The 26,261-nt window shown below is 37.6% G+C and overlaps 9 protein-coding genes across 10 annotated transcripts; 4 read left to right on the top strand and 5 right to left on the bottom strand.

Moving 5' to 3' along the window:
- On the bottom strand, nucleotides 2,052-3,400 carry LOC104715642. Its single transcript, XM_010433034.1, has 2 exons — nucleotides 2,387-3,400; nucleotides 2,052-2,306 (listed from the first exon to the last, which is right to left on the bottom strand). The coding sequence occupies exons 1-2, from the start codon at nucleotides 3,398-3,400 to the stop codon at nucleotides 2,052-2,054; spliced, it is 1,269 nt and encodes a 422-aa protein (XP_010431336.1).
- On the top strand, nucleotides 4,339-7,399 carry LOC104711965 (RNA polymerase sigma factor sigC-like). Of its 2 annotated transcripts, none has more exons than XM_010428750.2 (9): nucleotides 4,339-4,445; nucleotides 4,568-4,672; nucleotides 4,748-4,799; nucleotides 4,952-5,121; nucleotides 5,207-5,677; nucleotides 5,781-6,011; nucleotides 6,220-6,360; nucleotides 6,468-6,671; nucleotides 6,955-7,399. In XM_010428750.2, the coding sequence occupies exons 1-9, from the start codon at nucleotides 4,410-4,412 to the stop codon at nucleotides 7,234-7,236; spliced, it is 1,692 nt and encodes a 563-aa protein (XP_010427052.1). In that variant the 5' UTR covers nucleotides 4,339-4,409; the 3' UTR covers nucleotides 7,237-7,399. The 2 variants fall into 2 exon arrangements, with proteins under 2 accessions (XP_010427052.1, XP_010427051.1); XM_010428749.2 differs by having other exon boundaries at nucleotides 4,748-4,826.
- LOC104711964 (uracil phosphoribosyltransferase, chloroplastic-like) lies at nucleotides 8,334-10,695 on the top strand. The gene is made up of 12 exons (XM_010428747.2): nucleotides 8,334-8,531; nucleotides 8,641-8,751; nucleotides 8,841-8,919; nucleotides 9,137-9,195; nucleotides 9,282-9,359; nucleotides 9,463-9,544; nucleotides 9,640-9,688; nucleotides 9,768-9,829; nucleotides 10,037-10,104; nucleotides 10,207-10,262; nucleotides 10,359-10,406; nucleotides 10,496-10,695. Exons 1-12 carry the CDS (start codon nucleotides 8,385-8,387, stop codon nucleotides 10,548-10,550), a joined length of 894 nt encoding a protein of 297 aa, XP_010427049.1. The 5' UTR covers nucleotides 8,334-8,384; the 3' UTR covers nucleotides 10,551-10,695.
- On the top strand, nucleotides 11,051-11,909 carry LOC104711961 (40S ribosomal protein S21-2). The gene is made up of 4 exons (XM_010428744.2): nucleotides 11,051-11,141; nucleotides 11,267-11,340; nucleotides 11,446-11,578; nucleotides 11,669-11,909. Exons 2-4 carry the CDS (start codon nucleotides 11,291-11,293, stop codon nucleotides 11,732-11,734), a joined length of 249 nt encoding a protein of 82 aa, XP_010427046.1. The 5' UTR covers nucleotides 11,051-11,141; nucleotides 11,267-11,290; the 3' UTR covers nucleotides 11,735-11,909.
- Nucleotides 11,809-14,114, bottom strand: LOC104711962 (aldo-keto reductase family 4 member C11-like). Its single transcript, XM_010428745.1, has 7 exons — nucleotides 13,868-14,114; nucleotides 13,718-13,768; nucleotides 13,251-13,327; nucleotides 13,057-13,144; nucleotides 12,650-12,925; nucleotides 12,315-12,563; nucleotides 11,809-12,196 (listed from the first exon to the last, which is right to left on the bottom strand). The coding sequence occupies exons 1-7, from the start codon at nucleotides 13,985-13,987 to the stop codon at nucleotides 12,110-12,112; spliced, it is 948 nt and encodes a 315-aa protein (XP_010427047.1). The 5' UTR covers nucleotides 13,988-14,114; the 3' UTR covers nucleotides 11,809-12,109.
- Nucleotides 14,227-15,798, bottom strand: LOC104711963 (40S ribosomal protein S3-2-like). The gene is made up of 5 exons (XM_010428746.2): nucleotides 15,684-15,798; nucleotides 15,430-15,577; nucleotides 15,164-15,335; nucleotides 14,687-14,873; nucleotides 14,227-14,595 (listed from the first exon to the last, which is right to left on the bottom strand). The coding sequence occupies exons 1-5, from the start codon at nucleotides 15,711-15,713 to the stop codon at nucleotides 14,392-14,394; spliced, it is 741 nt and encodes a 246-aa protein (XP_010427048.1). The 5' UTR covers nucleotides 15,714-15,798; the 3' UTR covers nucleotides 14,227-14,391.
- Nucleotides 16,710-17,859, top strand: LOC104711960 (CASP-like protein 5B2). Its single transcript, XM_010428743.2, has 3 exons — nucleotides 16,710-17,170; nucleotides 17,316-17,448; nucleotides 17,546-17,859. The coding sequence occupies exons 1-3, from the start codon at nucleotides 17,040-17,042 to the stop codon at nucleotides 17,750-17,752; spliced, it is 471 nt and encodes a 156-aa protein (XP_010427045.1). The 5' UTR covers nucleotides 16,710-17,039; the 3' UTR covers nucleotides 17,753-17,859.
- On the bottom strand, nucleotides 17,952-20,196 carry LOC104711959 (wall-associated receptor kinase-like 15). The gene is made up of 3 exons (XM_010428742.2): nucleotides 19,389-20,196; nucleotides 19,246-19,305; nucleotides 17,952-19,136 (listed from the first exon to the last, which is right to left on the bottom strand). Exons 1-3 carry the CDS (start codon nucleotides 20,194-20,196, stop codon nucleotides 18,082-18,084), a joined length of 1,923 nt encoding a protein of 640 aa, XP_010427044.1. The 3' UTR covers nucleotides 17,952-18,081.
- On the bottom strand, nucleotides 23,997-25,584 carry LOC104711957 (ultraviolet-B receptor UVR8-like). The gene is made up of 7 exons (XM_019230044.1): nucleotides 25,575-25,584; nucleotides 25,429-25,518; nucleotides 25,106-25,342; nucleotides 24,765-25,004; nucleotides 24,556-24,599; nucleotides 24,249-24,431; nucleotides 23,997-24,135 (listed from the first exon to the last, which is right to left on the bottom strand). The coding sequence occupies exons 1-7, from the start codon at nucleotides 25,582-25,584 to the stop codon at nucleotides 24,025-24,027; spliced, it is 915 nt and encodes a 304-aa protein (XP_019085589.1). The 3' UTR covers nucleotides 23,997-24,024.

Here is a 26,261-nt window from a genome sequence, read left to right as displayed (position 1 = left end):
AGGAAGCTGACAAAGCTTTGTTTTTACACGAGATTGTCTACTTGAATGAAGAAAGGGTTATTCCGAAAAACTACACCAAGGAGGATGGGATGTGGTATCTAGACAATGGAGCTAGTAACCATATGACATGACATAAGAATTATTTTGCAGAGCTCAATGAGAACATTGGAGGTAAGGTAAAATTTGGAGATGGTTCTTGTGTAGAAATAAGAGGTAAAGGATCAATAATTTTTCAGAGTAAGGGAGAGGAACAGGTTCTAGTGAATGATATTTACTACATTCCTGACCTCAGGAGCAATATCTTGAGCCTAGGACAGGCTACAGAAGTTGGCTGTGATGTGCGAATGAGAGAGAATTGGTTGACTGTTCACGATCCAAACAACAGACTGTTGGTGAGAGTTCTGAGATCAACTAATAGACTGTATAGAATCAGTTTTAAGGTAGGAAGACCAGTTTGTTTACATTCTCGTATAGAGGATGAAACTTGGAAGTGGCATGCTAGGCTTGGCCACATTAATTTTAAAGCTTTGAAAGCTATGTCAACACAGAAGATGGTTCATGGCTTGTCAGAGATTAAAGAAGAGAAGAAGCTGTGCGAATCGTGTATTGTTGGGAAGCAAACACGGCAGTCGTTCCCAAAAGGCACACTGTATCGAGCTTCTAAGCCATTAGAGCTTCTTCATGCTGATCTATGCGGGCCTATAACACCTGCAACCTTAGCACATAACAGATATATATTTGTTATTGTGGATGATTTTTCAAGATATATGTGGTCTGTCTTGATAAAAGAGAAAAGTGATGCATTTGGGAGCTTTAAGGCGTTCAAGAGTAGTGTGGAGAAGGAACTTGGAAAAGGAATCATTACTCTTAGAACAGACAGAGGTGGTGAATTCACTTCAAACGAGTTCAATGTCTTCTGTGAATCAGCTGGGATAAGAAAACATCTGACAGCTCCGTATACTCCACAGCAGAATGGCGTAGTGGAGAGGAGAAATAGGACTCTCATGGAGATGACAAGGAGCATTCTCAAAGCCATGGAGGTTCCAAACTACTTGTAGGGAGAATGGGTTCGTCACAGTACGTATGTGATCAACAGGATGCCTACTAAGGCATTAAACAACATTACTCCGTATGAATGTTTGCGAGAGAGAAAGCCAAACATTGATCACCTGAGAGTGTTTGGGTGTATAGCTTATGCTAAGGCTGATACTGCAGGTCTTAAGAAGTTGGATGACCGTTCGCAGTCGTTAGTTCACCTTGGTATCGAACCTGGATCCAAGGCATATCGACTGTACAACCCGACAACTAGAAGAATTGTAGTCAGCAGAGATGTTGTTTTTGATGAGAAAAACAAATGGAGCTGGAACAGAGCAGAGATCAGAGATAACAGAGATCCTACTCAAATTCCAATGTGGGATATTGTATCCCTAATACGCCCCCTCGAGATGATGGCTTCTTTTGGCATCAATCTAGGTATGTTCGGGCATGAATCAGCGGGTCAACTATTGGGCTGGGCCGATTGTGGATTGGGTTGAGTATGTGCGAACCGGACACTTAAGATCCTACTCAACTTCCAATGTGGGATATTGTATCCCTAATACGGACCGACATTCTATTTCCCCCTCGGAACTATCTTATCTTGCCAGATCCCCATCAATCTTTGATCTCGTACCAGTTTTCCTTCGAACTTATATTCTCCGTTTATTTCCCCCCGAATCCATACTTCTACGCCTATTTCCCCACCGAACCACGATTACACGGTTTTGGTACAAAACCCGATAGAAACCCATGTTAAACCGGTGTGAAACCAATTTAGAACCCGGGTAAAATATACAACCCGACCCGACTTCTGCTTCTTCTATTTTAAAACGAAAATCCCCAAATTGAAACTAAGAACCCTAAAAATCAAAATTGAATAAGAAATCTCTCTATATTTCTCTCAAAATCATGAGCAATATCTCTGGATCTTCAAGCTGTTCGACAAATGTTCGCGAAAGAGGAAGAGTTGTTGGTGTACCTAAGAGATGTTGGTATGGAGAAGCAATTGTGGCCTAAACTTCCAAATCCGACCATAACCCAAATCGACGATACCTTCGGTGTGAGTAAACAACTTTACTATTGTATGCATGGATCCTCTCCAATGCCTCTTCATAGTCTTTACTATTGTAGCACCAAGCTAGATCCCAAAGGAGTTTCTTCAGCCGCTTCTTATCCGGATGCCTCTTCTTTAGATTACCATAAATGTGCCTAACACATTTTCGATGCTCAATCTTTGGTAACTCTAACTCAACAGCTTTAATCAAATCCTGAAACAAAGAAAACATGATCAGACACCATAATGTAACCTTTTGTCAAAAATATAAAACATATCAAATCACATTCTAACCTTTTGTCGATCAGACACCATAATGTAACCATCCCCATCACCTAACTCCAAGTCGATCTTCAGCCTATTAACAAACCATGACCAATTATCCGTGTTCTCAACTTGAACAACACACCAAGCCATTGGGTAGATAGCATTGTCAGCATCCCTTCCTAAAGCAACCAGCAACTGCCCCTTGATCTTTTCTTTCAAGAAACAACCATCAACTCCTATTAGTGGTCTGCAAGATTGTTTCCATGTTCTCCTAAGAGCATCAAAGCATACATAGAACCGCTTAAACACATCCTGTCCAGCCTCGTTCTTCACCGTCTCTACCTCTACAACAGAACCTTTATTTGCTTCCAATATCTCCGCTCCATAGTCTCTGAGTCGCTCAAATTGAGTGTCATATTCAAGCTCTATCCATGCCAATGCCTTTCTCCTAGCAGCTTGACATTGACCTCTAGTAACTGATATCTTCCACTTCTCCATTATAGTCTGCTCCATCTTCAAAGGCATGTAATATTCCGGTTCTTCTCTTATCTTATCTAGAAACAACCTAGCTATCACTGGCACTTTAAACATTTCACACTCTCCATTAGGTACACAAATATGCTTGTTCGTGTACAATGTAATCCTCCACATCGACTCATTGTGCAAACATGCCGCATAAACTTTCCACATACATTTCCCCTTAGCACCAACACACTTAAAACTGATTCTATCTCTATCGGATACAAGTGCGTAGTCGAGAACACACTCCTTAAAAGCGATTCCATTGTAGAAGCTTTGCCCTTTGTACATTGTACCATCACCATGAACTATGGGAGTCCCCCTACTCGCACCACCACTAGGAACACGTTCCTTATCCTCATCGTCGCTTTCTGGGTACACGTTATGACGAATCGATTCCTCGGCTTCCGTAAAATCTGTCGCCAACTTGTTGATATGAAACTCATCGCGATCCTCAGCTTCTGCGTCGAAATCTACTCCAGGAAGCGGATTAGGAACGGGAATTACCGGGACCATCGCCATCGCAACCGCCGAGAGAAAGGGGCAAAATCGATTTCGTGATTTCGCGAATTTAGGGTTCGTCGAGAGAAAGGGGCAAAATCGATTTGGGGATTTCGTGTTTTTTTTGTTTTTCTTAGGTTTAGATAGTTTAATCGGGTTGTAAATGGGTTGTAAACCGGTTTAATTTGGTTTAATTTGGTTTAGTTTGATTTAATTTGGTTATTACGGTTCAGCAGTTGGTTAAACAAAACAGTAAACCATTATAACCAATATGATGGAGAAATTATGCGAGGTTTCGTAGTTCGGTGGAGAAATAGGCGTAGAAGTATGGATTCGGGGGGAAATAAACGGAGAATATAAGTTCGAAGGAAAACTGGTACGAGATCAAAGATTGATGGGGATCTGACAAAATAAAATAGTTCCGAGGGGGAAATAGTACGTCGATCCCCCTAATACATGACACGAAAGTAATTTGTATTATATGTTGTCGTCAAAATAATACTAGCAAGTACTAATAACAAACTACAAGAATATTGAAAACAGTTAAAAGTCTGTTTCTATACAAATGTTATTATGTAAACAATTTCCAAATTGTGCTGTAATCATGACCAGCAATGGATTCATCATGTTCACCACATGTTTCATTACTCCGTTTAGTTACCACGCATAATCTTGGTCTAGACATTCGACGGTTCAGTCTGGTTTGAACTTTTCCGGTTCGTCCAAATTCTGACTTTAATTTTGTGATTGTAGATTATTTTTCTTTTCTTTTTTTTTTTAATAAAAGAAACTTAATAGGAAAATATACATTTCAATATTTCATTCCTTTAAATTGATTAAAATATTAATTTTAAAATTTCTGTAAATCTTGGCATACAAATTTATAACAGTGAAAAAAGAAAAAAAAAAAAAAAAAAAAAAAAAAAAAAAAAAAAAAAAAAAAGAAAAAAAAAGTGTGGTCTACTACAACCATACAATTACACACAACACTATATCTCCTTCCTCGCTCGCTCGTTCACTGCGTCAATCAATGGCGTCCTTCAATTCTTTCCCCATTCCCAAACAGGTGTGTTCTCTCTCTCTCTCTCTACATGTACACTCATACATCATCTGTACAAACAGACGCGCGTGTGCCCACTCTCTCGAGCTAATTGTTCTTTTATTTTGGATTTCTGATTATATCTGTAGATTGTTGGTTCTTCTTCTTCTTCTTCATCATCTTCTTCGTCTTCCTCTTCTTCTCGGCCACGTATCTTGGTCCGATCGACTATGGCATCGACCAATACTATGCTGGTAACTTTAACACTATCTTCTTCTCTTTCCCTTTCATTCAAACATGTTCTGAGTTCTGATTTGGATCCAATCCAGGTCTTCGTACCGCCACATCCTTTGATTAAACATTGGCTCTCCCTCTTAAGATGTGAGCAAACTTCTTTCCCTATTTTTGGTGAGTACTTACTTACTCTCCCAATTTCGAGAGATTCTAGTATGATTAGGCTCCCTCTTGTCATCGATTTTGCAAATGTTTCTCTCTGTGATTTTGATTACTCTCTGTTACTTGATCCGCTTCAGTTAGAATTCCAATGACTTCTGTGGTTCCAACGAGATGGTCGTTTCTATCCTCACTCAAAGAGGAAAGCAGAATTTATACTCAGAAAGATCCTTTTAGAGCATGTGCCTGCGCATCTGCAACTCCTTACACAAGATCAAGTAATCTCTATGTTGAACTCCAAGATTCTAAGGTGTGTGTGTATTGAAAGTTTCACTGCAGATGAACACAATTTTCATGCTCTCTTTTTCCTTAGTGGTGGTATTCATTTTTTTCAGGAAAATATTGGAGAACAAATGTCTTCTGCAGAAAAATCATATACTTCTCGTAGCATGTTGCAATACAATTTACTAGCAAAGAACCTTTTAGCACTAGAGGAAACTTTTCTTGCCTTGGACTCTTTAAGAATTGAAAGAGATATTATGTTGCAAATGGGCAAGTTGGGCGCTGCTGAGTTTTTCAAAACCTGTCTATCTAGGTCTCGTTGTTCTTCAGTAACCTCATGCTTATCTGACACAAATGAGTTGGTGGGTACAGCACCGAATCAGCAGCATGTCTTTGTATCATCCAGAAGGAAATTGAAAAAGATAGCTAGAAGTGAGAATGGTGATGATCAGGGTTCTTTGCCAACCGGGTTAAGAACCACATGGAACATTATTGATGTCCCTAGAGTGAGAAGACCACCAAAATATAGAAAGAAAAGAGAGAGGATCTCTAGAAACGAGGCTGAGATGTCAACAGGAGTCAAGGTTCAGTGTGAAATATTTCTGTACTTTTTTTTTTTTTACCTTTTCCTTTGTTCTCTTTTAGTTAACAAGAAATTCTTATGACACTCTCATGTATCTTTTGAAGATAGTGGCGGACATGGAGAGAATCAGAACGCAGTTGGAGGAAGAAAGTGGTAAGGTAGCGAGTTTGAGTTGTTGGGCTGAAGCAGCTGGGATGAACGAGAAACTCCTGATGCGTAATCTACATTACGGTTGGTACTGTAGAGATGAACTGTTGAAAAGCACCCGGTCTTTGGTTCTCTTTCTTGCAAGAAATTACCGTGGACTGGGAATCGCCCACGAAGATTTAGTTCAGGTTCATCTTCTCTCCTTAGAGTTATATTAAGACTCCTACACAAGTTCTATCTTTTAGCTTTAAGATTATGATTACAGAAAGAACAGATAGGAAACTTCTGATTTGGTTTCATTATACTGTTTGGTACACAAATGATGAAACTTTGCAAGTGTAAAGTTTTAAAACTGGTGATTCCAGTTCCTTTGGTTCTTATATGTGGGTTTTGCAGGCAGGGTATGTGGGGGTGTTACAAGGAGCAGAGAGGTTTGATCACACAAGGGGTTACAAGTTTTCAACATATGTGCAGTATTGGATAAGAAAATCAATGTCCATGATGGTGTCACGGCATGCAAGAGGCGTCCATATTCCTGTGCGTGCATTTTGATTTTTTGACCCTTTTTCTTGTTTTATCTAAGTTTTGTCTCATTTTCAACATAGCTCACTTGTTTTCCTTTATCGTTTCTGTTTTATTGGCAGGCATCAATAATCCGAACTATCAATCAGATCCAAAAGGCTCGTAAGACCTTGAAAACGAGCCATGGGATAAAATATCCGGCGGATGAGGAGATTTCCAAACTAACAGGCCTGTCGGTGAAGAAGATTCGAGGAGCTAACCAATGCCTAAAGGTGGTCGGTTCAATCGAAACAAAAGTCGGAGATTGCTTTTCTACAAAATTCCTGGTATGTCGTTTTGGACCAAAATGTGCTGAAACTATTGATATTTTTAGCAATTCATGTCGGGAGTGGAGGACTAAGGATTCGGTTTTACTGTATAGTTGGCACAATCTTTGGTTTTGAGAAATGTCTATCGATCAAGAACCAAGATTTGTTTAGTTTAGTATGGAATGAAAATACTGTTACCATCAGGTTTATCATAAAGATTGGTTCAGTTTAGATTTGTGCTGGTCTTTCTGCTCAGTTTGGTTCGATTTTGACACTCAACATTTTTTTCCCGTGCATGCAGGAATTTACTCCGGACAGGACGATGGAGAGTCCAGAGGAGGCTGTGATGAGGCAAAGCGCGAGGAGAGACTTACATGATCTTCTAGAAGGGCTAGAGCCAAGAGAGAAGCAAGTGATGGTTCTACGTTATGGTCTTCAAGACTACAGGCCCAAGTCCCTTGAAGAGATTGGGAAGCTTCTTAGAGTTAGCAAAGAATGGATTCGGAAGATCGAACGGAGAGCAATGGCTAAACTCAGGGACCAACCCAACGCGGAAGACCTCAGATACTATTTGAAACAGTAAAATATATACAGAGTTTGGAACCATTATGTCTTCTATCACAGTGTGAATTTGTGTAATCAATCATGTGTGTTTATAATATAACATTGGAGATCTCTACTACAGTGTAAAGTTATGTATATGTGGTGTAAACTTATAGAAACCTGTTCAAATTTTTTTTGCAAAATTTGGTCTCTATCTTACTTAATACTATTGTTTTTAAGATTTTGTATATATCTTGATATCTTCTTAATAAATATTAATAATATATAATTATATATATACAAAATCCTTCTTTAAATAAAAAGAAAAATCAGTTATAAGACTTGGTTATCAAAGTAGATATAAATTTGATCTTAACTCTTAAGATTATACAATACCATTAGTATAAGGAAATTATACAATATCACAATAATTCTAAAAGAAAATTTACTTCTATATAAAGAAACTATAAAATTAATAATTCTAAAAGAAAATTTACTTCTATAATTAAGAGAATTATGCAGCTAATTTATTAATACTGTAAAAAATATATTATAAAGAAATTATAAATTACTAATTCTAAAAGAAAAACTTACTTCTATAATTAAGAGAAGATACAGCTAATTATTAATACTGTAAAGATGTAATCATAAAGAATTTACAAAGTTACTAAATCTAAAAGAAAAATGATTATTTTTTTTTCTTTTTTTGAAAAAAACTTCCACAATTAAGGAAAGTATAGAATTAATTATTAATCCTAAAAAAAAGATTGTAAATATACACCTCTATATAAACAAATAAGCTGTCTCATATACTTTCTCATCAAACAATACACTTTTCTTCAAAAACATCACATTTGCTTCAACTACACTGGTAATGCTTCTCATTTTTTTTTTCTACAAATTTTTTTATTATTTATATAGATTTGTTTCAAATTATATAGTAAACATTTATGTTATGTATCTGTTTTTTTTTTTTATATATTGAGAAACAGCTAGATTAGTGAGTTACAATTCTTGAGTAAAAGACATTTACTAGTGTATTTTAATAAATAAAAAAGCCCAATGGGCCGTAAGAATAAGATAGAAAATTGTTTCGGTACGATACTACTTAATTGAGAGCCGGTTTAAGTTCGCCCGCCCTATCGTCTTTGTAAAAACAATCTAACCAGATTGGGAACATCGACGAAAATGGCGTACTCAATTAACAACACACTCCTCAGGAGTGGTTCTGATACGCTGCGTTTTAGTCCCCGACAACAACAATGCAGCAGCCGCCTAAACCCTAATCCTTCGTCCTCTTTCCTCTCCTTTAATTTCTCCCCGATTCTCGCTCGAGTATATATATAAATATATTCTATTATTCCTTAGCTCGCTTTCCGAGTGAAACGCTTTTTTGTATATTCAAACTGAATATTTTTGATTTTGTCGAATTTTTGTTGTATAGAATTTGGTCAGTGCTTCTTCTTCTTCTTCGTCTGTTTCCCGGCGGAGTATTCGAGTCAGAGCTAAAATGGCGGCGTCGGAAGGTTCCATCAACGGAAGCAACAGGATGCTGGTAAACAAACAAAAACAAAAACACTCGGATTGAGTTTTAGATTTTTTTGGAGTTTTTTTAGTTTATGTTGATTTGATTATGGGTTTCAGGTGTTTGTGCCACCACATCCGTTGATCAAACATTGGATCTCTGTTCTGAGAAATGACCAGACTCCTTGTCCTATCTTCAGTGAGTAGATAAGATTTTATCCCCACCCCCCAAGTAGAGAGATGCATGTAGAACTGAATTCAATTTCTGATTCGTTGGATCCTAATTCTTGTAATTAGTGACCATTCTTTAGCTCTTAGACTATATTATCTGCTCAATTGCGTTTGAATATGACTTTGTTACTATACAAGGCTCTGTTTGCTGTTTAAAGATTGAGTTATTTTTAAAATTATCTTAGGGAATGCAATGGCTGAACTAGGGAGACTACTCATGTATGAAGCATCACGAGAGTGGCTGGTGAGTAAACCGTTTCACATCTCTTTTTCTTGATTTCGTTTTCTCTGGTTTTTGCTTATTTGTTTCTTTGTCTGTGTGTTGTGAAGCCAACTGTTGTTGGAGAAATAATGTCTCCACTGGGTCCTGCTTCTGTTGAATTCATTGATCCTAGAGAGCCTATTGCGGTTCGTTTAATTCCTCCAACTCTTCCTCTCTTTATACTTTCTTTCTCAAACTCAAAATGTAAAAACATACAACTGACACTTGGTTTTTGTGTCTCTTGTGTAGGTTATTCCGATATTGAGAGCTGGTCTTGCTCTTGCAGAACATGCATCCTCAGTTTTGCCTGCGAATAAAGTGTATCATTTAGGTAAGTACTTTCTTGTTCGAGGATGTCAAACATGAAGACTTTTCTTATCTAGTAGCTTATGATGTGATGTCCTCGTGCTTTATCCTATTTGCCAGGAGTAAGTAGGGATGAGAAAACACTTTTGCCGTCTGTGTATCTTAACAAGTAAGGACTTCTCTGCAGCATTATGTAGTTTTACTGAAGTGGGTTTTACATTAACAGCTTTTGATACATCTTCTTTAAGGTTGCCTGATGAATTTCCCAAGAATTCGAGAGTATTTTTGGTCGACCCAATGATTGCCACAGGTAAGAAAGTCTTACATCAATTCTTGTAATGTAATGAGTTTTAGTCATCTTAGCCTCCTCCATTTTAGAAGTGTAATTAAGGTTTGATGTTCAATTGTACATGATAATATGGTAATACCAAAATGTTTCATAGCTAGAAGTGTAGGTTTTAGCAACAGCTTGGTTTTTTTCTCTATGCTTAAAAAACACTGTTTATTTGTGTGTTAGGTGGTACCATAATTGCGGCGATGGATCTATTGAAGGAACGTGGTTTGTCTGTTCAGCAAATCAAAGTGGTAATCATATATATATATATATAAAGCAGTTTTTTGTCAGAAATCTTGGCTACCTAATATCCTCAAGTAGTTTGATTTTTTCCGGTACCTCTTTGATTGCAGATTTGTGCGTGTACTGCACCTCCTGCACTGTCGAAGCTTAATGAGAAATTCCCTGGGTAATCTCAGTAGCAAAAGATCAACTCTCCACTTGTTTGACATTTGGTTTTAACTCTTTACTAAACTGTTTGGTTGCTGTTTGCAACATATTTCAGGCTACATGTATATGCTGGAATGATCGATCCAGAAGTCAATGAAAATGGGTAAGTCAGAGATATGCTAGTTCACGTTTTCGATATTGGGTTTTTAGCTTCATGAAGATTAATTTCCTTGTGTATTTACAATGAAATAGGTTCATAATACCTGGGCTTGGAGACGCTGGTGACCGCAGTTTCGGGACAGAATAATAAGCTTTTTGATGAAGGTGCTTCTTGTGTAGAGTTCTTTAAACTTTACCGTCAAAATCATTAGACTAATTTGGTTTCTTACTTTGTTTCGATATGTAAACACCAATTTTTCTATGGGAGTATATGGTGATTTATTTGTGTGTCATTTTATCAACTGTCTACAAAAAACCATTTTGAAAGAAAAAAAAAATATGCAAGCAAATCTGGAAAAATCAATCAGCTGAATCAGACATTTGAAACCAATTTTAAGTCAATTTTCAATCTGAATATCCAAACCGAACCAGTCTTCTGTTTAGGTTTGTACTTTGGTTACGATTCCGAATGCCGATGATGGTATAAAAAACAATTAACAACCGTCGGTTTAATCTGGTTTAAAAACCTTTGGTAGTTCGGTTCGATTTCAATTTAAAACCTCGCTCTAATTGGATCGGTTTATTGGACAAAACATAATAAAGGGGTATAGTAGTCATTGTGAAATAAGCAAACCCTAAGAGCTCGCAACTATAAATACAATAAACTGACCATTTTTGCTTCATCTTCGTCGCCGCCAAACTGATCTCAGATACTTCTTCTTCTTCTTCTTCATCACAGGTGAGAATTTATCCTTAAAGAGTCTTAGTCTGCTTCTTCCATTGATATCTTATGTATTTATCTTTTATGAATCACTTGTTCTATTGCTCATCTGATTAATTTTTGTGTTTGTTTAAACTGCTCAGATCCTTCAAGCCAAATCTGTAAAAATGCAGAACGAAGAAGGTCAGGTCACAGAGCTCTACATTCCAAGAAAATGGTATTATCAGCTTTCTCTGTTCTCTACGTCGTTTGATTAATATAGATTAAGCTTAATTTTCTTAACTAAGTACTAAGCTGATTCTGTTTTTTTTTTTTAATTCAGCTCGGCAACAAACAGATTGATCACATCAAAGGATCACGCTTCTGTTCAGCTTAACATTGGTCACCTTGATGCTGATGGTGTTTACACCGGCCAATTCACCACTTTTGCTCTCTGCGGATTCGTTAGAGCTCAGGTTTGTTGGATTACTTCAAATTGCTTGAATTAATCTTCCACAGTTGTGATAACAAAGATCATTGATAGTCTTTTTTAATTGAATCTGCAGGGAGACGCAGACAGTGGCGTGGACAGGCTCTGGCAGAAGAAGAAGGTCGAAGCTAAACAACAGTGAGAGATACAAGTCAAAAAGCTCGGCCTCTTAGTTTGCTTTTTTGAGGTTTTCATTTAGTAATGTGGCTTCGTTAGTTTTCTCTACATGCGAATTCATGTTTTGGATTTTTTTCTTGATGGTTTTATGAAAGATATTTATTATTAGGCTTTGAGGCCAGTGGAATCAAATTCTATTACAGTCTAATTTTTGTTTATGATTATCATAGACCACCACAATGCTTAGTGACTTGCCTGGTGTATCTGTTATTGAAAAGTTGAATCGTTTACACATTATTTCCCTCGATTAAAGTATAAAACAGTGGAACATAGTTTTCTCCATCTTCAAACAAAAAATGGTTAAAACTTTAAAATTCAAACAAAAGACGTCTTGATTTCATCATATCTCACCATCCCAAAGCTCTTCAAGTGTCTTGTAAGGACTCATCGTCTCATGAACAAACGACGTGCCTTGGACTAACCTAGCCTGCACAAGGAAGAAGATTCATATGGCAACGCCAAAATAAATGATGTTTAGACTTCTCATAGATTCTAAATTTGCAGAGACATGGTTTATACTTTATAGTTTAACACTTTTTACTTACCTGCTCTATCTTGGAAAACTTGTCAAACATTTCTTTTGGGATTGACCATCCCAATACATCAAAATTCTCTCTGATTCTTGCTTCATTTGTGCTTTTGGGAAGTACACTATGACCCATTTGAAGTCCCCATCGAAGTGCAGTTTGTGCATGAGACTTTCCGAGTTCTTTAGCAACCATTTCCAGAACCGGACTCTTTAAAACATCGGCCTTCACCCACGTTGTTCCAGGAGAACCCAGTGGAGAATATCCCTGCCACAATCAAAATTCATAAGTGTATAAGCATGAAATTCTGATTTTCTATAATGATTTGGACATGTTAGTGTATTCAAACTTACTGATAGGTGAATCCCTTTGGACTTGCAGAACTCATGTAACTTATGTTGTTGCCATGAAGGATGACATTCCACCTGGTTTACAGCGGGAGGAACACGAGCAGCCTCCACGAGATCTGAGAGCTTTTTGGTTGAGAAATTACTTACGCCAATGGCTCGTGCCTTGCCTGAATCATACAGTGCTTCCATCGCTTTCCATGTGCTAGGAATATCAATAGGCATAATGTTCTCAGGCTTAAACTCCACAGTGCCTTTCTTCAACCTAACAGGCCAATGCATCTTGAAAAAAAAGATCAAATGAAACCAATCAAAATACAAGTAAAAAGATCCAACTAGTTTTGTAAGAACAAATCAAGGTTAAAAAACTAAGAATCATAAAATTAGCATTTGTTCAAAAGAGTCATGCTTACGAGATACAAATCAACATAATCAAGCTGCAGATCCTGTAGAGTTTTGTTCAATGCCTCCTGTACATCCGGAGGATCGAGTTCAGTCAGCCTGTCATGTCATGGCATAATTTGTAGGTGATAAAAGGTTAGAGGCTAAGCAGACTCGAGGGAAAATGAAAATCGTAAGAAAACATGAAACGTTATGGACAAAATACCAGATTTTTGAAGTGATGAACAGCTTCTCACGCTTGACAACGCCATCTTCAAACAACTTCTTAAGAACTTTCCCAATCTGCAGGTGGAAAAAGTTTTCATTATCTCCACAGCGAAAGTAGAATGTACACATCAAAAGAATGTGACAACAGTTTATATCAAATAACTCCCCATCAATCCTCCAAAAATGTAAAGCTTTTTAAGAAGAAGATAAACAAAACAATGTGTGCCACTGTCAATTCCCAAAAAAGAGGATTACATACAAAATCCAATAAGAACGATCATACCAAATAATAAACTGTTCTACCAAAGAGCATCAAGCTTCAGATCCCGTGTAAACATGATGTAGACAAGATTCAGATCCCGTGTAATTCAAACAGGCAAGAAGATAATGAAGAACCTAAAACGCCATTACATTCTAAATTTGCCAGAGATGCAAAAAAATCAGATCGGTGGATAGTGGATTAACCTCAACTTCATTGCCATATCTTGATGCACAATCAATATGCTGATACCCAATCTGCAAAAAAAAACGAAAATGATGCTGTTAAGATCTGGAATCAAACCTTGAACATCTACTAAGGATCAGTTAAATGAGAACGAAAAATCACACACGAACCTTCACAGCGGCGGCCACAGCGTCTCCAACGACGCCAGGAGCAGCTTGCCATGTTCCGAGACCGACCGATGGGATCTTTGCTCCGGTGTTGAGTTGGAAGAATCCGAGTTCGTCCGCCATTGTCAGAGCTTTAGTGATTGCGATTTAGATCTCTCTCGTGACCCTTTTTACTATAAGTCGGAGGAAGAAGAGTCGACAGAGCGGGAAAATCGTCGGAGTTTTCATTTCTAGACGGCTAGATATCGAACACGTGGATTAATCCAAACGCCACGTTAGATGATCAATTTCAACAATTTTAATACAATTTATTCGTATAATATTCTGAAAATTTACGTATGAATAATAAATAATAGAGAATATGATTTATGAAGTTTTTTCCAACATTGGGAAATTGAGATAACTTTAGATAAAGATTTGGGGGGAGGAGCGTGTCTGATTCGAAGATACGAGAAGCTACAAACTGTCAAAAGAGGAAGAACAGTTGAAAACAAAATCACATCGACTAGTAAAAGGAAGGGATTCTTCTAGGCCATTGCAGGGTAATCTACGGCTGTAAGTGGAGCTTCAGGAGCAAGAGCAGCCGGAGCAGAAACCTGAGCAGCTGGGTAGCTGGTATCTTCATCCTTTGGAGCATGAATGATCACAACATCAGGCAATGGTGTCTTTGGTCCATTAATGCCCTTAGGATCCCAATCAAGCATAACCTTCACCTTGATTCCCAACACACCCTGCACATTGCGGTTTAACCAGCCTTTAGATATTAGACGCACTGCTGAATTACTTATTCACTTTAGACCAACATCTGGGAAGGATACTTACCTGTCTGAGCAAAACATGTCTCACTGCAGAGTCAATGTATTCCTTAGTTGGTTGACCAGATGAAACCATGTAACCATCCTTGAACTTCATCGACTTAGCACGTGCAGCACGGAGCTTTCCACTTACAATCACCTCGCATCCCTTAGCTCCACTCTCCATAACAAACCTCAACACACCGTAGCAAGCCCTGTACAACATAGAATAATTGCAAACATTAACATCTTTGTATAAATCTTTTGACCAGGAAACTCGTGTACACTTAGAACCTAGTTGAAACCTTATGTATCAACTGCCTGTTCAGTAGATATAGACATTACATTTATGCAATACCGTTCTATATATGAAAGACATCTATTACAATTACTCTATACTAAACATATAACTATTAAGGGTTCGGTGAATGCTTATACAAGCTAGTAGTAAGTTAACAATCTCAAATGATGTATCCAACTAAAACAAAGTACAGAAATGGCATACCTACGAACAGCAAGACCACCGAGAAGCTTGTAACGCAAAGACTCAGCCTGAGCAATGGCACAGAGACCTCTGTTGGTCACCTTCTCAGCATAAAGCTCAACACTGTCTTGGGGGAATTTGAATCTCTTCTGGACAAGTGATGTCAATTCCCTAATTCTCCTCCCCTTCTCACCTGTATCCAAACAACTATCCTAAATCAGATCTCCACAGACACAAGTTCCTAAATGATTTCTAATTTCCAAAAATGAAGAACAGATTCAACATACCGAGAACGTTCTGAGTACGGGTGGCCCTGATGATAATCTCAGTCCTCATAGGAGTAACCCTAACCTCAACACCAGAGTAACCATCCTCTGCAAGCTCTCTGGTCAGAACCTCGTTCAATTCAGCGTAGAAGACACCGTCCGCTACAAACTACAAATGAAAATCTCAACAGAGTTACTCAAAACAGTTCCAATACGATGCAGCGAGATAAATCTACTGAAATGTAAAAATAAAAAAATGAAATCAGAATTCGAACCTTCCTCTTCTTGCTGATCTGAGTCGTCATGATTGTGCGAATGTCAAAATCTGCCGATCTCTGGAAACCCTAAAAATGAGTGAGTACAAGGAGCCGTAATCTCGAGAGAGATGATATTAGTAGTATTTATATTTGACCTAATTCAGAAAAACAGGTTTCACGTCTAATTTGGGCCTGTTTGGCCCATATATTGATCAAAAATAGTTAACTCATTGGTTAGGTTTTGGGCCTACGGATGTTTCAAATATGTTTTTAATCAAATAAATAAAAGACTTGTGTCGCACCTTAAAAGTGAATATTCCGTATTTTAGACACAAAACTCAAAAATGAAATTACTTTCAGACAGTAGAATTAAATTGTTTAACAAAATTACGTAAAAAGTAAAATGTAATAACATCATATGTTAGTTATGTGATTGTTACCGGACGTCCATATAATCTACTCCGGACGTTTCGAAGATTAATACAAATCCACTCGGATTTGATATGTAAGCAATGACCAACACGTAAATCACCATGGAAACAATATGTTGCAGAGGAGTGAATGGCCAATNTAATAAGAGAACCAGAAGACGGCATAGGCCATATCAATAGAAATGAGTTTTAAGTACAATCAAGATCAATGATATCTCTTACTTTAAGAGAGTTTCGATCAATTTGAAGGTTATGCGATATAACAGATTGATCGCTACATGGGACTTTCGAATGCGTTACCGGTATTTCATCAATAAAAAGAAGATGATTCCCAAGCAAGATAGTCACATCAGATTGATGAAAATAACAAAGATGATTAAGTATTTGCTTTTGTTTCTTTGTTACACAAACCATTGATTGTATTTGTAATCTTATTACTAATTTTGTATACTTTTGGTTCATATTAATGAAGTTTGTTAGATGATAAAAAACAAAAAAAAAGGTAAAAACCAATTAATTAAGTTAATATAAAAGTTTGTTTCCATATTTACCTTAAACAAAAAAAATCTGTCCGCCACGTAGGACGCTAGGTTCTTCTCACTCAGTCCACTAAAAGCAAAAAACAATGTCAAAGGGAGAAAAGAAAGAAGGAAGAAGCTTAATATCGAATCTAAGCCGTTTTGGGAAATTCTATTTAGTAGGTAGGTGACTCAAAAATCTCATCCTCTTCTTCTTTCAACTTAGCTAGCTATGGAGTTCCTCTGCTTTTCCCCGCCAAAATCTCTCCTGAAGCAAATGTAGCTATTTTCCAATTGCGAAAACTAGGGTTTTTTTTTTTTTTCCTCGATTTTGTCTCCTCTTTGTCCTCACTGATTTAAGCAGAAATTTCTGGGTTTTGGGAAAGAGATATTGGAATCGTTGTTGATTGATTGAACAAAAAAAAATGAAGAAGCTTTTCGGAGGTCCGGGAACTTTGTGTGGTTTGTTACTCAGAATCGGACAATGTGCTTCAGCTGCGGCTTCAATCGGGGTTATGGTCTCTGCGAAAGAGTTCTCTGTTCACACTGCTTTTTGGTAAAGTGTTTGATTTTGTTTTTTCTTTAAACCTTGTTTCGTTCGCTTAGATGGCGGATTTAGCTAGAATGGTAATAGAAATTTTCTGCAATGTATTTGAGTTGAAGTCTTGTTGATGTTGTTTGGATTTTGGGTTTGTTTCCAGCTACTTGATTGCATCAATGGGTCTTCAGTTGCTGTGGAGCTTTGGGCTAGCTTGTCTTGATGTTTATGCTCTCAGGGGCAAAAAAGATCTCCAAAATCCAATCTTGGTTAGCTTATTCGTCGTTGGTGATTGGGTATGCACCACATTTCTATGGGTTTTTACATTAAATGCAATGTTCCTGATATGATCTTTTTTTGAAGGAATTGAATTGTTTTATTCTTGTTTTGCAGGTGACTGCAATGTTATCACTTGCAGCTGCATGTTCATCAGCAGGAGTTGTAGTCTTATATGAAAAAGATATCAAGTATTGCAATACTCAAAGTCAAAACCAATATCCATGTCTTAGGTATGAAGTAGCTGTAGCCCTTTCCTTCGTCACTTGGATCCAAATCGCTGTTTCTTCTCATGTCACATTCTGGATCTTAGCTTCCGTTTAGTTTCGAAAACAAACCCCACCTTTGTGTTTTTCTTCTTGGAATGTTGAGAACATCTTTGTAGTTTTGAGATCAGTGTTTCAAATCGAATCCATCAGTGTTTCTTGAAATCAATCTATCTCTTTTTTAAGTCTTAACCACCACACCTTACTTATAGAATACTCATAACCATGTTTATATTCACTGAGCTCTATAAGTAGTAATCAAAACTTGATGAGTGTAAATCTTTGATCCGTTTTACAAAACTTTCTTCCAATTGCCAACTACAACATCTTTTGAAAACAAATGTACATTCATACGACACAACAAAACGTCGTTTTTTTGACAAACTTTTAAATTCCGTGTAAAATGCTATCGATCTCCTTGACTACAACATTCATGCTTGGTCGACATTGTCTCGTCTCCTTAACACACCGCTCCGCCAAAACTCCAAGCTCCTTCATCGACTCAATCTCCATCCCCGTCGCTCCTTTCCCAATCACAGGATCAATCACATCCATCAATCTCCCTTCCTTCAAAACTTTCCTAACAAACACAACCAAATTCACATCTTCCTCATCTCTATTGAAATCAATCGCCTTCTTACAAGTCAACAACTCGAACAACACAACCCCGAAGCTATAAACATCGCTCTTATCAGTCAACTGGAAGTTAAGATAGTACTCTGGATCTAAATACCCTAAGGTCCCTTGCGCACAGGTCGTAACGTGACTCACATCACTCACACCTAATCTTGATAATCCAAAATCAGCAACCTTAACATCAAGATTCTCATCTAGTAATATATTACTTGACTTAACATCTCTGTGATAAATCGGCGGTGTAGCTGATGAGTGAAGATAAGCAAGTCCTTGAGCCGTTTGATGAGCGATCATGAGACGTCGCCGCCACGGCAAAGGATCATATACTCCTCCTCCTCCGCCGCAGTAGATGTGTTCGTACAAAGTTCCGTTAGGGACAAACTCGTAAACTAGTATCGGCATATCTAATTCAATGCAGCATCCGAGAAGCTTCACTAGATTCTTATGACTAACTTGGCAGAGGATCTGAACCTCGTTGACGATCTGGTATATGCTCTTCTCGTTCCCTAGCTTAGCTCGTTTCACGGCTACGGTGGTGCCGTCGTCGAGGTCTCCTTTAAAGACTTCGCCGAATCCGCCGAACCCTAGGAGGTTCGATTTGGCGAAATTGTTTGTTGATTTGACGATTTCTTTGCCGGTGAAGATTCGATCGAGTCCGGTACTGTTTGTAGTCAATAAGTGACGGTGTAGTTTCCTTACGCTCGCCCACGATTGGCTTCTGGCGGTTATCCGATTCTGCTTTGAGATGATCATCATCTTCATTACGAATCCGGCGATCAATATTGCCCCTACACCTCCGGTTAAACCTGTTCAATAACCGAAACTAATTAGTTTAACATCGAACCGTACCGGCTTGAATCCAAATTGATTTGGATAATAAACCAAATAACCAAACCGAATCTGATCCGGTTTTACCTCCAATTAAAGGTAAATTGCTCCATCTTTTGCATTTCTTTCCCTTAGAACACCGGTTAACTACATAAACAAATAACAATTTTTTCATTTAGTTAAAGAAAAGACACAAATCAAAAAAACCAAATCACAAAACCGGACCGGACCTTCACATACTGCGTTGACCGAGTTCCATCGAAACCCTTTATGGCAGAAACATCTCTTCTGTCCTAAATTCGTAGAATCGCCTAAACAAACCGAGTTCACCAAATCTTTGCAATCACCCTGAATCTTACAAACCGGTTCTCTCGGGGTTTCCCACAGTATTTCAACGGCCGGTTCACCCCATTTACTAACCGGCATAAGCAGATCCAGATTCATATAACTCTGATAAGCTGAACACATATCTGTCCTAGCTCTGTAAACTTTATAAGTATTAACCGATGCACCGGTTTTATACCAGCAGCACGATGACACGCCTCGGCACTTGCCTCGTGCTTCGAGATTCTGGTTGAGAAACTTGTGGCACAAGCTATTGTCTGAGCAGTTAAACCCTTGAGAGCTGTACGAATCTAGACCATCTTTTGTACAATTCATGATTATGACCGTGTTACTACTACTAACGTTGAAAGGAAGGTTCGGGTCTAGCTGAATACCGTGGTACTTAATATCGACCGATACACATCTGTTTGGCTCGAACCCGGGTGGACGAAGAACGAACCGTTGGCCTGACGGGTCAATTGTTTTGATCGGATTGGTTGATCCGTTGAGCGTATCGAACCATAGGGAACCACGTTCATCGCACCTGATCTTGTAATCTGGATCGCCACAATCTAGTCCAGTGCTTAGCGGGTATGGGACTTGTGTGGACCCGCAGTTAGGGCATCGTTTGAAAGCTTTTACAGTAGAAGAAGAGAAGGAAAGGAGTAAAGAAAGAGTGAGTAGGGTGATGAGAGATAGCCATGGAAGCTCCATTTTTTTTTGTTTTATTATGGGCAGGTGCTTTTCTCAGGGTGTGTGTGATATATTAGCTGCATGTGTACTATGATTTCCGTTTTCATCTTTTATAAAATAGTGTATTGTTTTTGTCAAGTAGATAGATTTAATGTTCCCGATTGCATCAGGGGGTACATTAAAAGCTGTGTTTTGATATCTTGAATTGACCCAAAATTCTGAATTTTTTTACTTCGTTAACAAGGAGAATACATGTGGAAGATGTTTTTTTTTTAATTGCGTGCACTATACGTGTCCATTTGTTCTAAAATTTTGGTGGAATATACAGTTTGGAAATATAGATTCTTTTCCAAATACGAGTATTACACATCGGAATTAACCTGACCAGCTCTTACGACTGTGACTGTGAGTAAAAAAGTTAGTTACCTATAAATTTATAGAAATTTTTTTCTTCACTTGTTTTTTTTGGTTATTTCGCCCCAAAAATATATGGTCCCAGGTCGCTACTACACTAATTGAATGATATAATCCTTGACCAAAATAAAAGTTTTGTGTATCCGAGGAATATATTTCTTTATGCTTGTAAGTGCAGAAGCCAACTGGCCGGTTATAATGTGTTACAGTGCCAATAAACCCAAGCATATAGTTTATTAGTAACATTTAACGTATAATATTCATTCTTTTGTTCTTTGTGATTTTACTATTTTTATATTTGCACTACAAATCTGGTTTCCCGAAACGTCGGACTGATCGTGGCTCGTGGGTCGTGGGTGAATAGTCTTTCTGCTAAGGATGCGTTTTCACAACCATTCCTCATACAAGGCATTAATATTATGAGTAGTCATAAAATAAATTATTTGTACAGCAGTACAGAGATGAAATTAAAATTTGGAAAAAAAAAAAAAATTAAAATTTGGACTTACAAAAAAAGAAAACAGTAAGTTTACGACAGATCTTAGATAACACTTTTTCACTCTACGTCAATCCATTCTAAATAGGTATTGTACCATAGTTGAGTTATCTTTTTAGAAAACGCAACAATCTCTTAAATACTAGCTAGTAGTATTTGTATGTACTATGTAGCAAAACAAGAAGAGATGTCTAATTAAAAGCAAAATGTAATTAAATGATCTTTAGTCGCCAAAAAAATAGTAATCTTACTGACTTTTGCTTGTACATCCATGTTAAGTTAGCCAATAAGCATCTATCTTACTGACGTTTGCTAGTGCGTCCATGTGAAGCCTTGTGTCTTCCAACGTATTATACAGTAGTTACAACATTATTATACTGCACTTATAGTGACACTTGTTTCTTTTTTACTAGTTGTTTCATTGTTTAACTCAAATAAAAAACTTAATGGAAGTACACGACAGTTATTATTTTAAAAATTTTAGTCACAAGTTAGCTGTGATTCGATGTATATTTATATATTTTACCGTGGATCTACGCTTGTCATGGAATATACTAAAGATTCCCCAATCATCCTTTTCAACTCGGCAGTTTACTAAACCTATCAGACTAGTGTCATTACGTGGTTGATTGTAACTAGTAGATGCTCCCAACTCTTGAAAAAAATTATAGTAGTCACTCAGACTATGTACAATGAGGGTGTTGAATAAATTTTTCAACTGTTTAATTCATGCAATGGACCTGTTGAAATTTCTAAAAATCATACGTGTATTAAACTGAGTTGAATCTAAAAAAAGCGGGACCTACATTGACACATGGCGAAATATGAGAGAAAAAGATGTGAATGAGTTGTATCCATTTGTTTTTTGTGAGATTTTATTTTATCCTAACTATTTTAGCTAAATTATCTTACATTAATTTATTTTTTTATAAAATAAAAAGTACATCAAAATTCATGATTTTAAAAAATCTATAAATAGAGACTAGTCTTGTTTTATTTGGAAATAGAAAAATATCTATTTTTATTAGAATTTTCAATTTTCTTTGGACCAATTTTTTTGTTTGTGTATGTTTAACCTTCTTCATTTTACTTACAAAAACAAAAAAATTTAATTATGAATTACAATATAAATAAATTTATATAGAAATTAATTAATTTTAAAATTATCTTAATTTAGTTTTAATTGATAATTATTATTAGATATGTAATCATAAATCATAAATTAAAATAAAATAAAGAAATATAAAATAGTAGGGTAAGGTGTTGAATTTTATTAAACATAACCATTGGAGAAGTTATAATTGAATTGAATGTTGAATGATTATGTGGAAGAAAGAGAAATTGATGTGGAGTATTAAAAGTTGAGGTGGAGGGTGTTGAATCTGCTAACCATTGTACATAGTCTCACAACTAACACTGAATGCATGACTTTTTTCTGATAAGTGAAATAGAACTAGAAGTGAAGTGCTGTGTTGTGACTAAGACAGTACAAAGCAGGACACTGACTTATTGTTCTTTACCAATCTAAAAATCCAATTGTTTTTACACCAAATCTAAGGAAACCTAAAGATCCTTCATACCAATCAGTATTTTATTCTAGTGTTCTGAAATTTCCCCATGTTACACAATACAAAGTCAAAGCCCTCTCCCTAAGAAAAACATGAAGACAGGGAAATACTGAAGAAGAAAGCACATATAGCAAAAAGCATGTATGTACAACTTCTGTCAAATCTATAGGCACCTAATGTGGCGAAAACACGAAAATGTTTTATTGAGGATCTGGTGCCTGGTTTGGAAATCTCAAGTGGGTGAATCTGCTAGTAGCAATGTATGCCACCATCCACACGCTACTTTCCTCAGTCTGCAGCCATCCAGCTGGACTTGTGTAGGAATGTTCCGGTCGATCGTGTCCCCTAGACCCAACTGTTGAGTAACAAGAGGGATGCAAATGAGATACTATTTGTACAAATACAGTGATACTAAGACATAACCGGTTAGCAAAGCAAAACAGAACAACTTCGTACCTGCCCGTATTTGTTCCATCCCCAACATAGCAACCGACCATCCTCTGCAGAAACAAAAATCACAGTGCGAATCAGCAAAATCAAGAATACACTTAGTAGTTAGTTCGTAGCTCCATCACAAAATTGAACTCGAATCAGAAAGGGCAATCTACATCAGGCATTTATCATAGAATGCAAAGTGTTTCACGAACATGTTACATGTTTCAAAACAAGGAGATGACTTTTTCTCTCTTGAAAGACTTAAAGAGAGGCCACAAATTAATACTGAAAACAATACAAAAGGAGACCTGAATACAAGTTACAGCATCTCACAAGCTAGGGCTCTTTAGTATCTTCTCGTTAAAACAACTGAAAACAAATTGCTAGGGCTCAATTCGGTTCAGAGAGGTCCCTTTCTGCCATTAACATTTAANCTGTTGAGTAACAAGAGGGATGCAAATGAGATACTTTTTGTACAAATACAGTGATACTAAGACATAACCGGTTAGCAAAGCAAAACAGAACAACTTCGTACCTGCCCGTATTTGTTCCATCCCCAACATAGCAACCGACCATCCTCTGCAGAAACAAAAATCACAGTGCGAATCAGCAAAATCAAGAATACACTTAGTAGTTAGTTCGTAGCTCCATCACAAAATTGAACTCGAATCAGAAAGGGCAATCTACATCAGGCATTTATCATAGAATGCAAAGTGTTTCACGAACATGTTACATGTTTCAAAACAAGGAGATGACTTTTTCTCTCTTGAAAGACTTAAAGAGAGGCCACAAATTAATACTGAAAACAATACAAAAGGAGACCTGAATACAAGTTACAGCATCTCACAAGCTAGGGCTCTTTAGTATCTTCTCGTTAAAACAACTGAAAACAAATTGCTAGGGCTCAATTCGGTTCAGAGAGGTCCCTTTCTGCCATTAACATTTAAAAACCATACCTGCCAAAACCGCACTATGCCGCGCGCCGCAACTAATTGCTTTTGCGTGTTTGCCCTCCAAATTCTGGCCATCCAGCAACCTCGGTATCATCTACATCAGAAGACAGATGATACAATTTTTAAGTAAAACCTAATGTTTCGGTTCATGTACTGCACAAGACTTCCAGAATTGGTTTACAAACTTCGGATTACAAGAGATGTTACCTCAGCGTGATCAGTGCCAGTTCCCAGTTGACCAAATTGGTTTCCACCAAAGGCATACACTTTACCATCACTAGAGATGCAAATAGTGTGCCACAATCCAGCTGCTACACTTTCCATCCGAACACTCTGCACTGATGACACAGCCATGGGCCTTAACTGATCATTTGTGTTTCCATGGCCACACTAGATACAGGAAAATTGTTGAGTGAGCATGAGCACATGGAGAGGCTATACCGAATGCAGTTAACGTCAAAAGCTTAGTCAACTAGATAATGAGACAAATATTGCTACGTTGTATAACATTCACCTGTCCATAGAGTCCCCAGCCAAAAGTTATTAACCCTCCAGTATCTGCAACTAGGAAGGACGAGCAATCAAACCATCACAAAGTGTTTTAAACTAGTCTTGACTACCAACTTTGGAAATACATACACTGCAACGTAACCTCCTTTTCTTTCATTGCATACGAGTTTGATCAGAAATGTACAGAGGAAACACTCAGAAAAGAAAATGGACCTGTAATTGCAGCGCTATGACGACCTCCACAAGAAATAGCCTTTATTTGCCGACCAGGTTCTCTTGAAACTTGAGTAGACGTGGTTGTTATTCCTTGATGCAATGTGAAAGATCTTTCTTTTCCAGATCCAGGGGATTCAAAGCAAGGTACTAGATGAGGAGACGAGACCATTTTAATACGGGAACCCAATCCTAATTGCCCTTCGCCTCCATATCCCCAACCCCAAATCTGTCCTATATCTGAAACTTCCGCAAAAACATGATCATCCTCAAATGAATCTTCAACTACAAGGTAGCAGCTTCATCTCGGATTTGTAAAGAAGTCGTTTATTCAACTTCACCTGACAAGGCCAGAGTATGCCTACCACCAGTAGCAACACTGGTGATCCTCACTCCAAGGCCAACACTCACAAGTGAAGGTGTGATAGCAAAGAAGTCCTCTCCAAGTGAAAGGCCTTCGGCTTCATCTTTGGCAGTTGAAACCCGCCTCCGCTTTACCAATTCCTCCCCTCCCTTCCGATTCTCATTCTGCAGTGTCATACCACTGGCTGCATTTGAACCTTGTGATGATGGACTCACTATGACAATTCAAACATACCAATATACCATATCAACAGTAAACAAATAACACAACTAAAACCAAAGATATCCGAACCGATCTCACCTTGCTCACTCGAGCCACTCTGCTGCTTCCTAACAGGATCCTTTGATGGAATGCATTCCTTCCAACCCCAAGTAAATGCTTCACCAGCATCTGTAGACACCAACACACAAGTCATGAATAAAAGACATAGGTACAAGTGTCATTACTCCATTTCATCTTTCAGTTGACCAAATACTCTACCATAAAACTCCAAACATAGACTAGTGTAAAGCAGTAGAGAAGTAGAGGCTAGCCAGTAATTACCTGTAACAACCGCACAATGAGCCCATCCTGAAGAAGCCTGAAGAACAGGAGCCTCCGTGGGAAGAGGAAACGGCTCTGGAGTTTCCTTAAACCAATCGTATTCAAGAACAAAAAACAAAAATGGAATCAATTTCGTAATAAAAAGAGGTTGAAAAGAAGAGACAAACATTTCACATCTTAAAAAGAAGTTTACCCCATGCTTTCCAGAAGCCACATAGCTCTGTCCTTCATCATCAGTAGAACCCCAAGTTATAAGTTTTCCCTTCTCTAAAACCAAAACCCACCAACATACAAAATCAGTAAGAATCCAAAAAAAAAAAAAAACACACCTTTTTTTTGTAAATGGTAAAGATCCAAAATTTATGATCTTTTAGTAAGCTGAAATAGCCATAGCGAATCCACAACTGCCGCCGAACACATCTTTCCGAATCTCCACCGTGAACAGCCGCAGGTAAACGCACGGGAACAGGAGAGAGAATAGGGGATTTCTCCGAAGAAGCTCCTGGTAAGTAACCGTACATGTAAACTACAGTCGTCTTACATTCCCCAATCGAAACATTTCCTCCGTTGTTTCCATTCATTGCACAGAT

This window comes from Camelina sativa, chromosome 9 (assembly GCF_000633955.1).
Source record: "Camelina sativa cultivar DH55 chromosome 9, Cs, whole genome shotgun sequence".
In the NCBI taxonomy this organism is placed as follows: Eukaryota; Viridiplantae; Streptophyta; class Magnoliopsida; order Brassicales; family Brassicaceae; genus Camelina; species Camelina sativa.
This window is presented reverse-complemented; position numbering and strand designations above follow the sequence as displayed.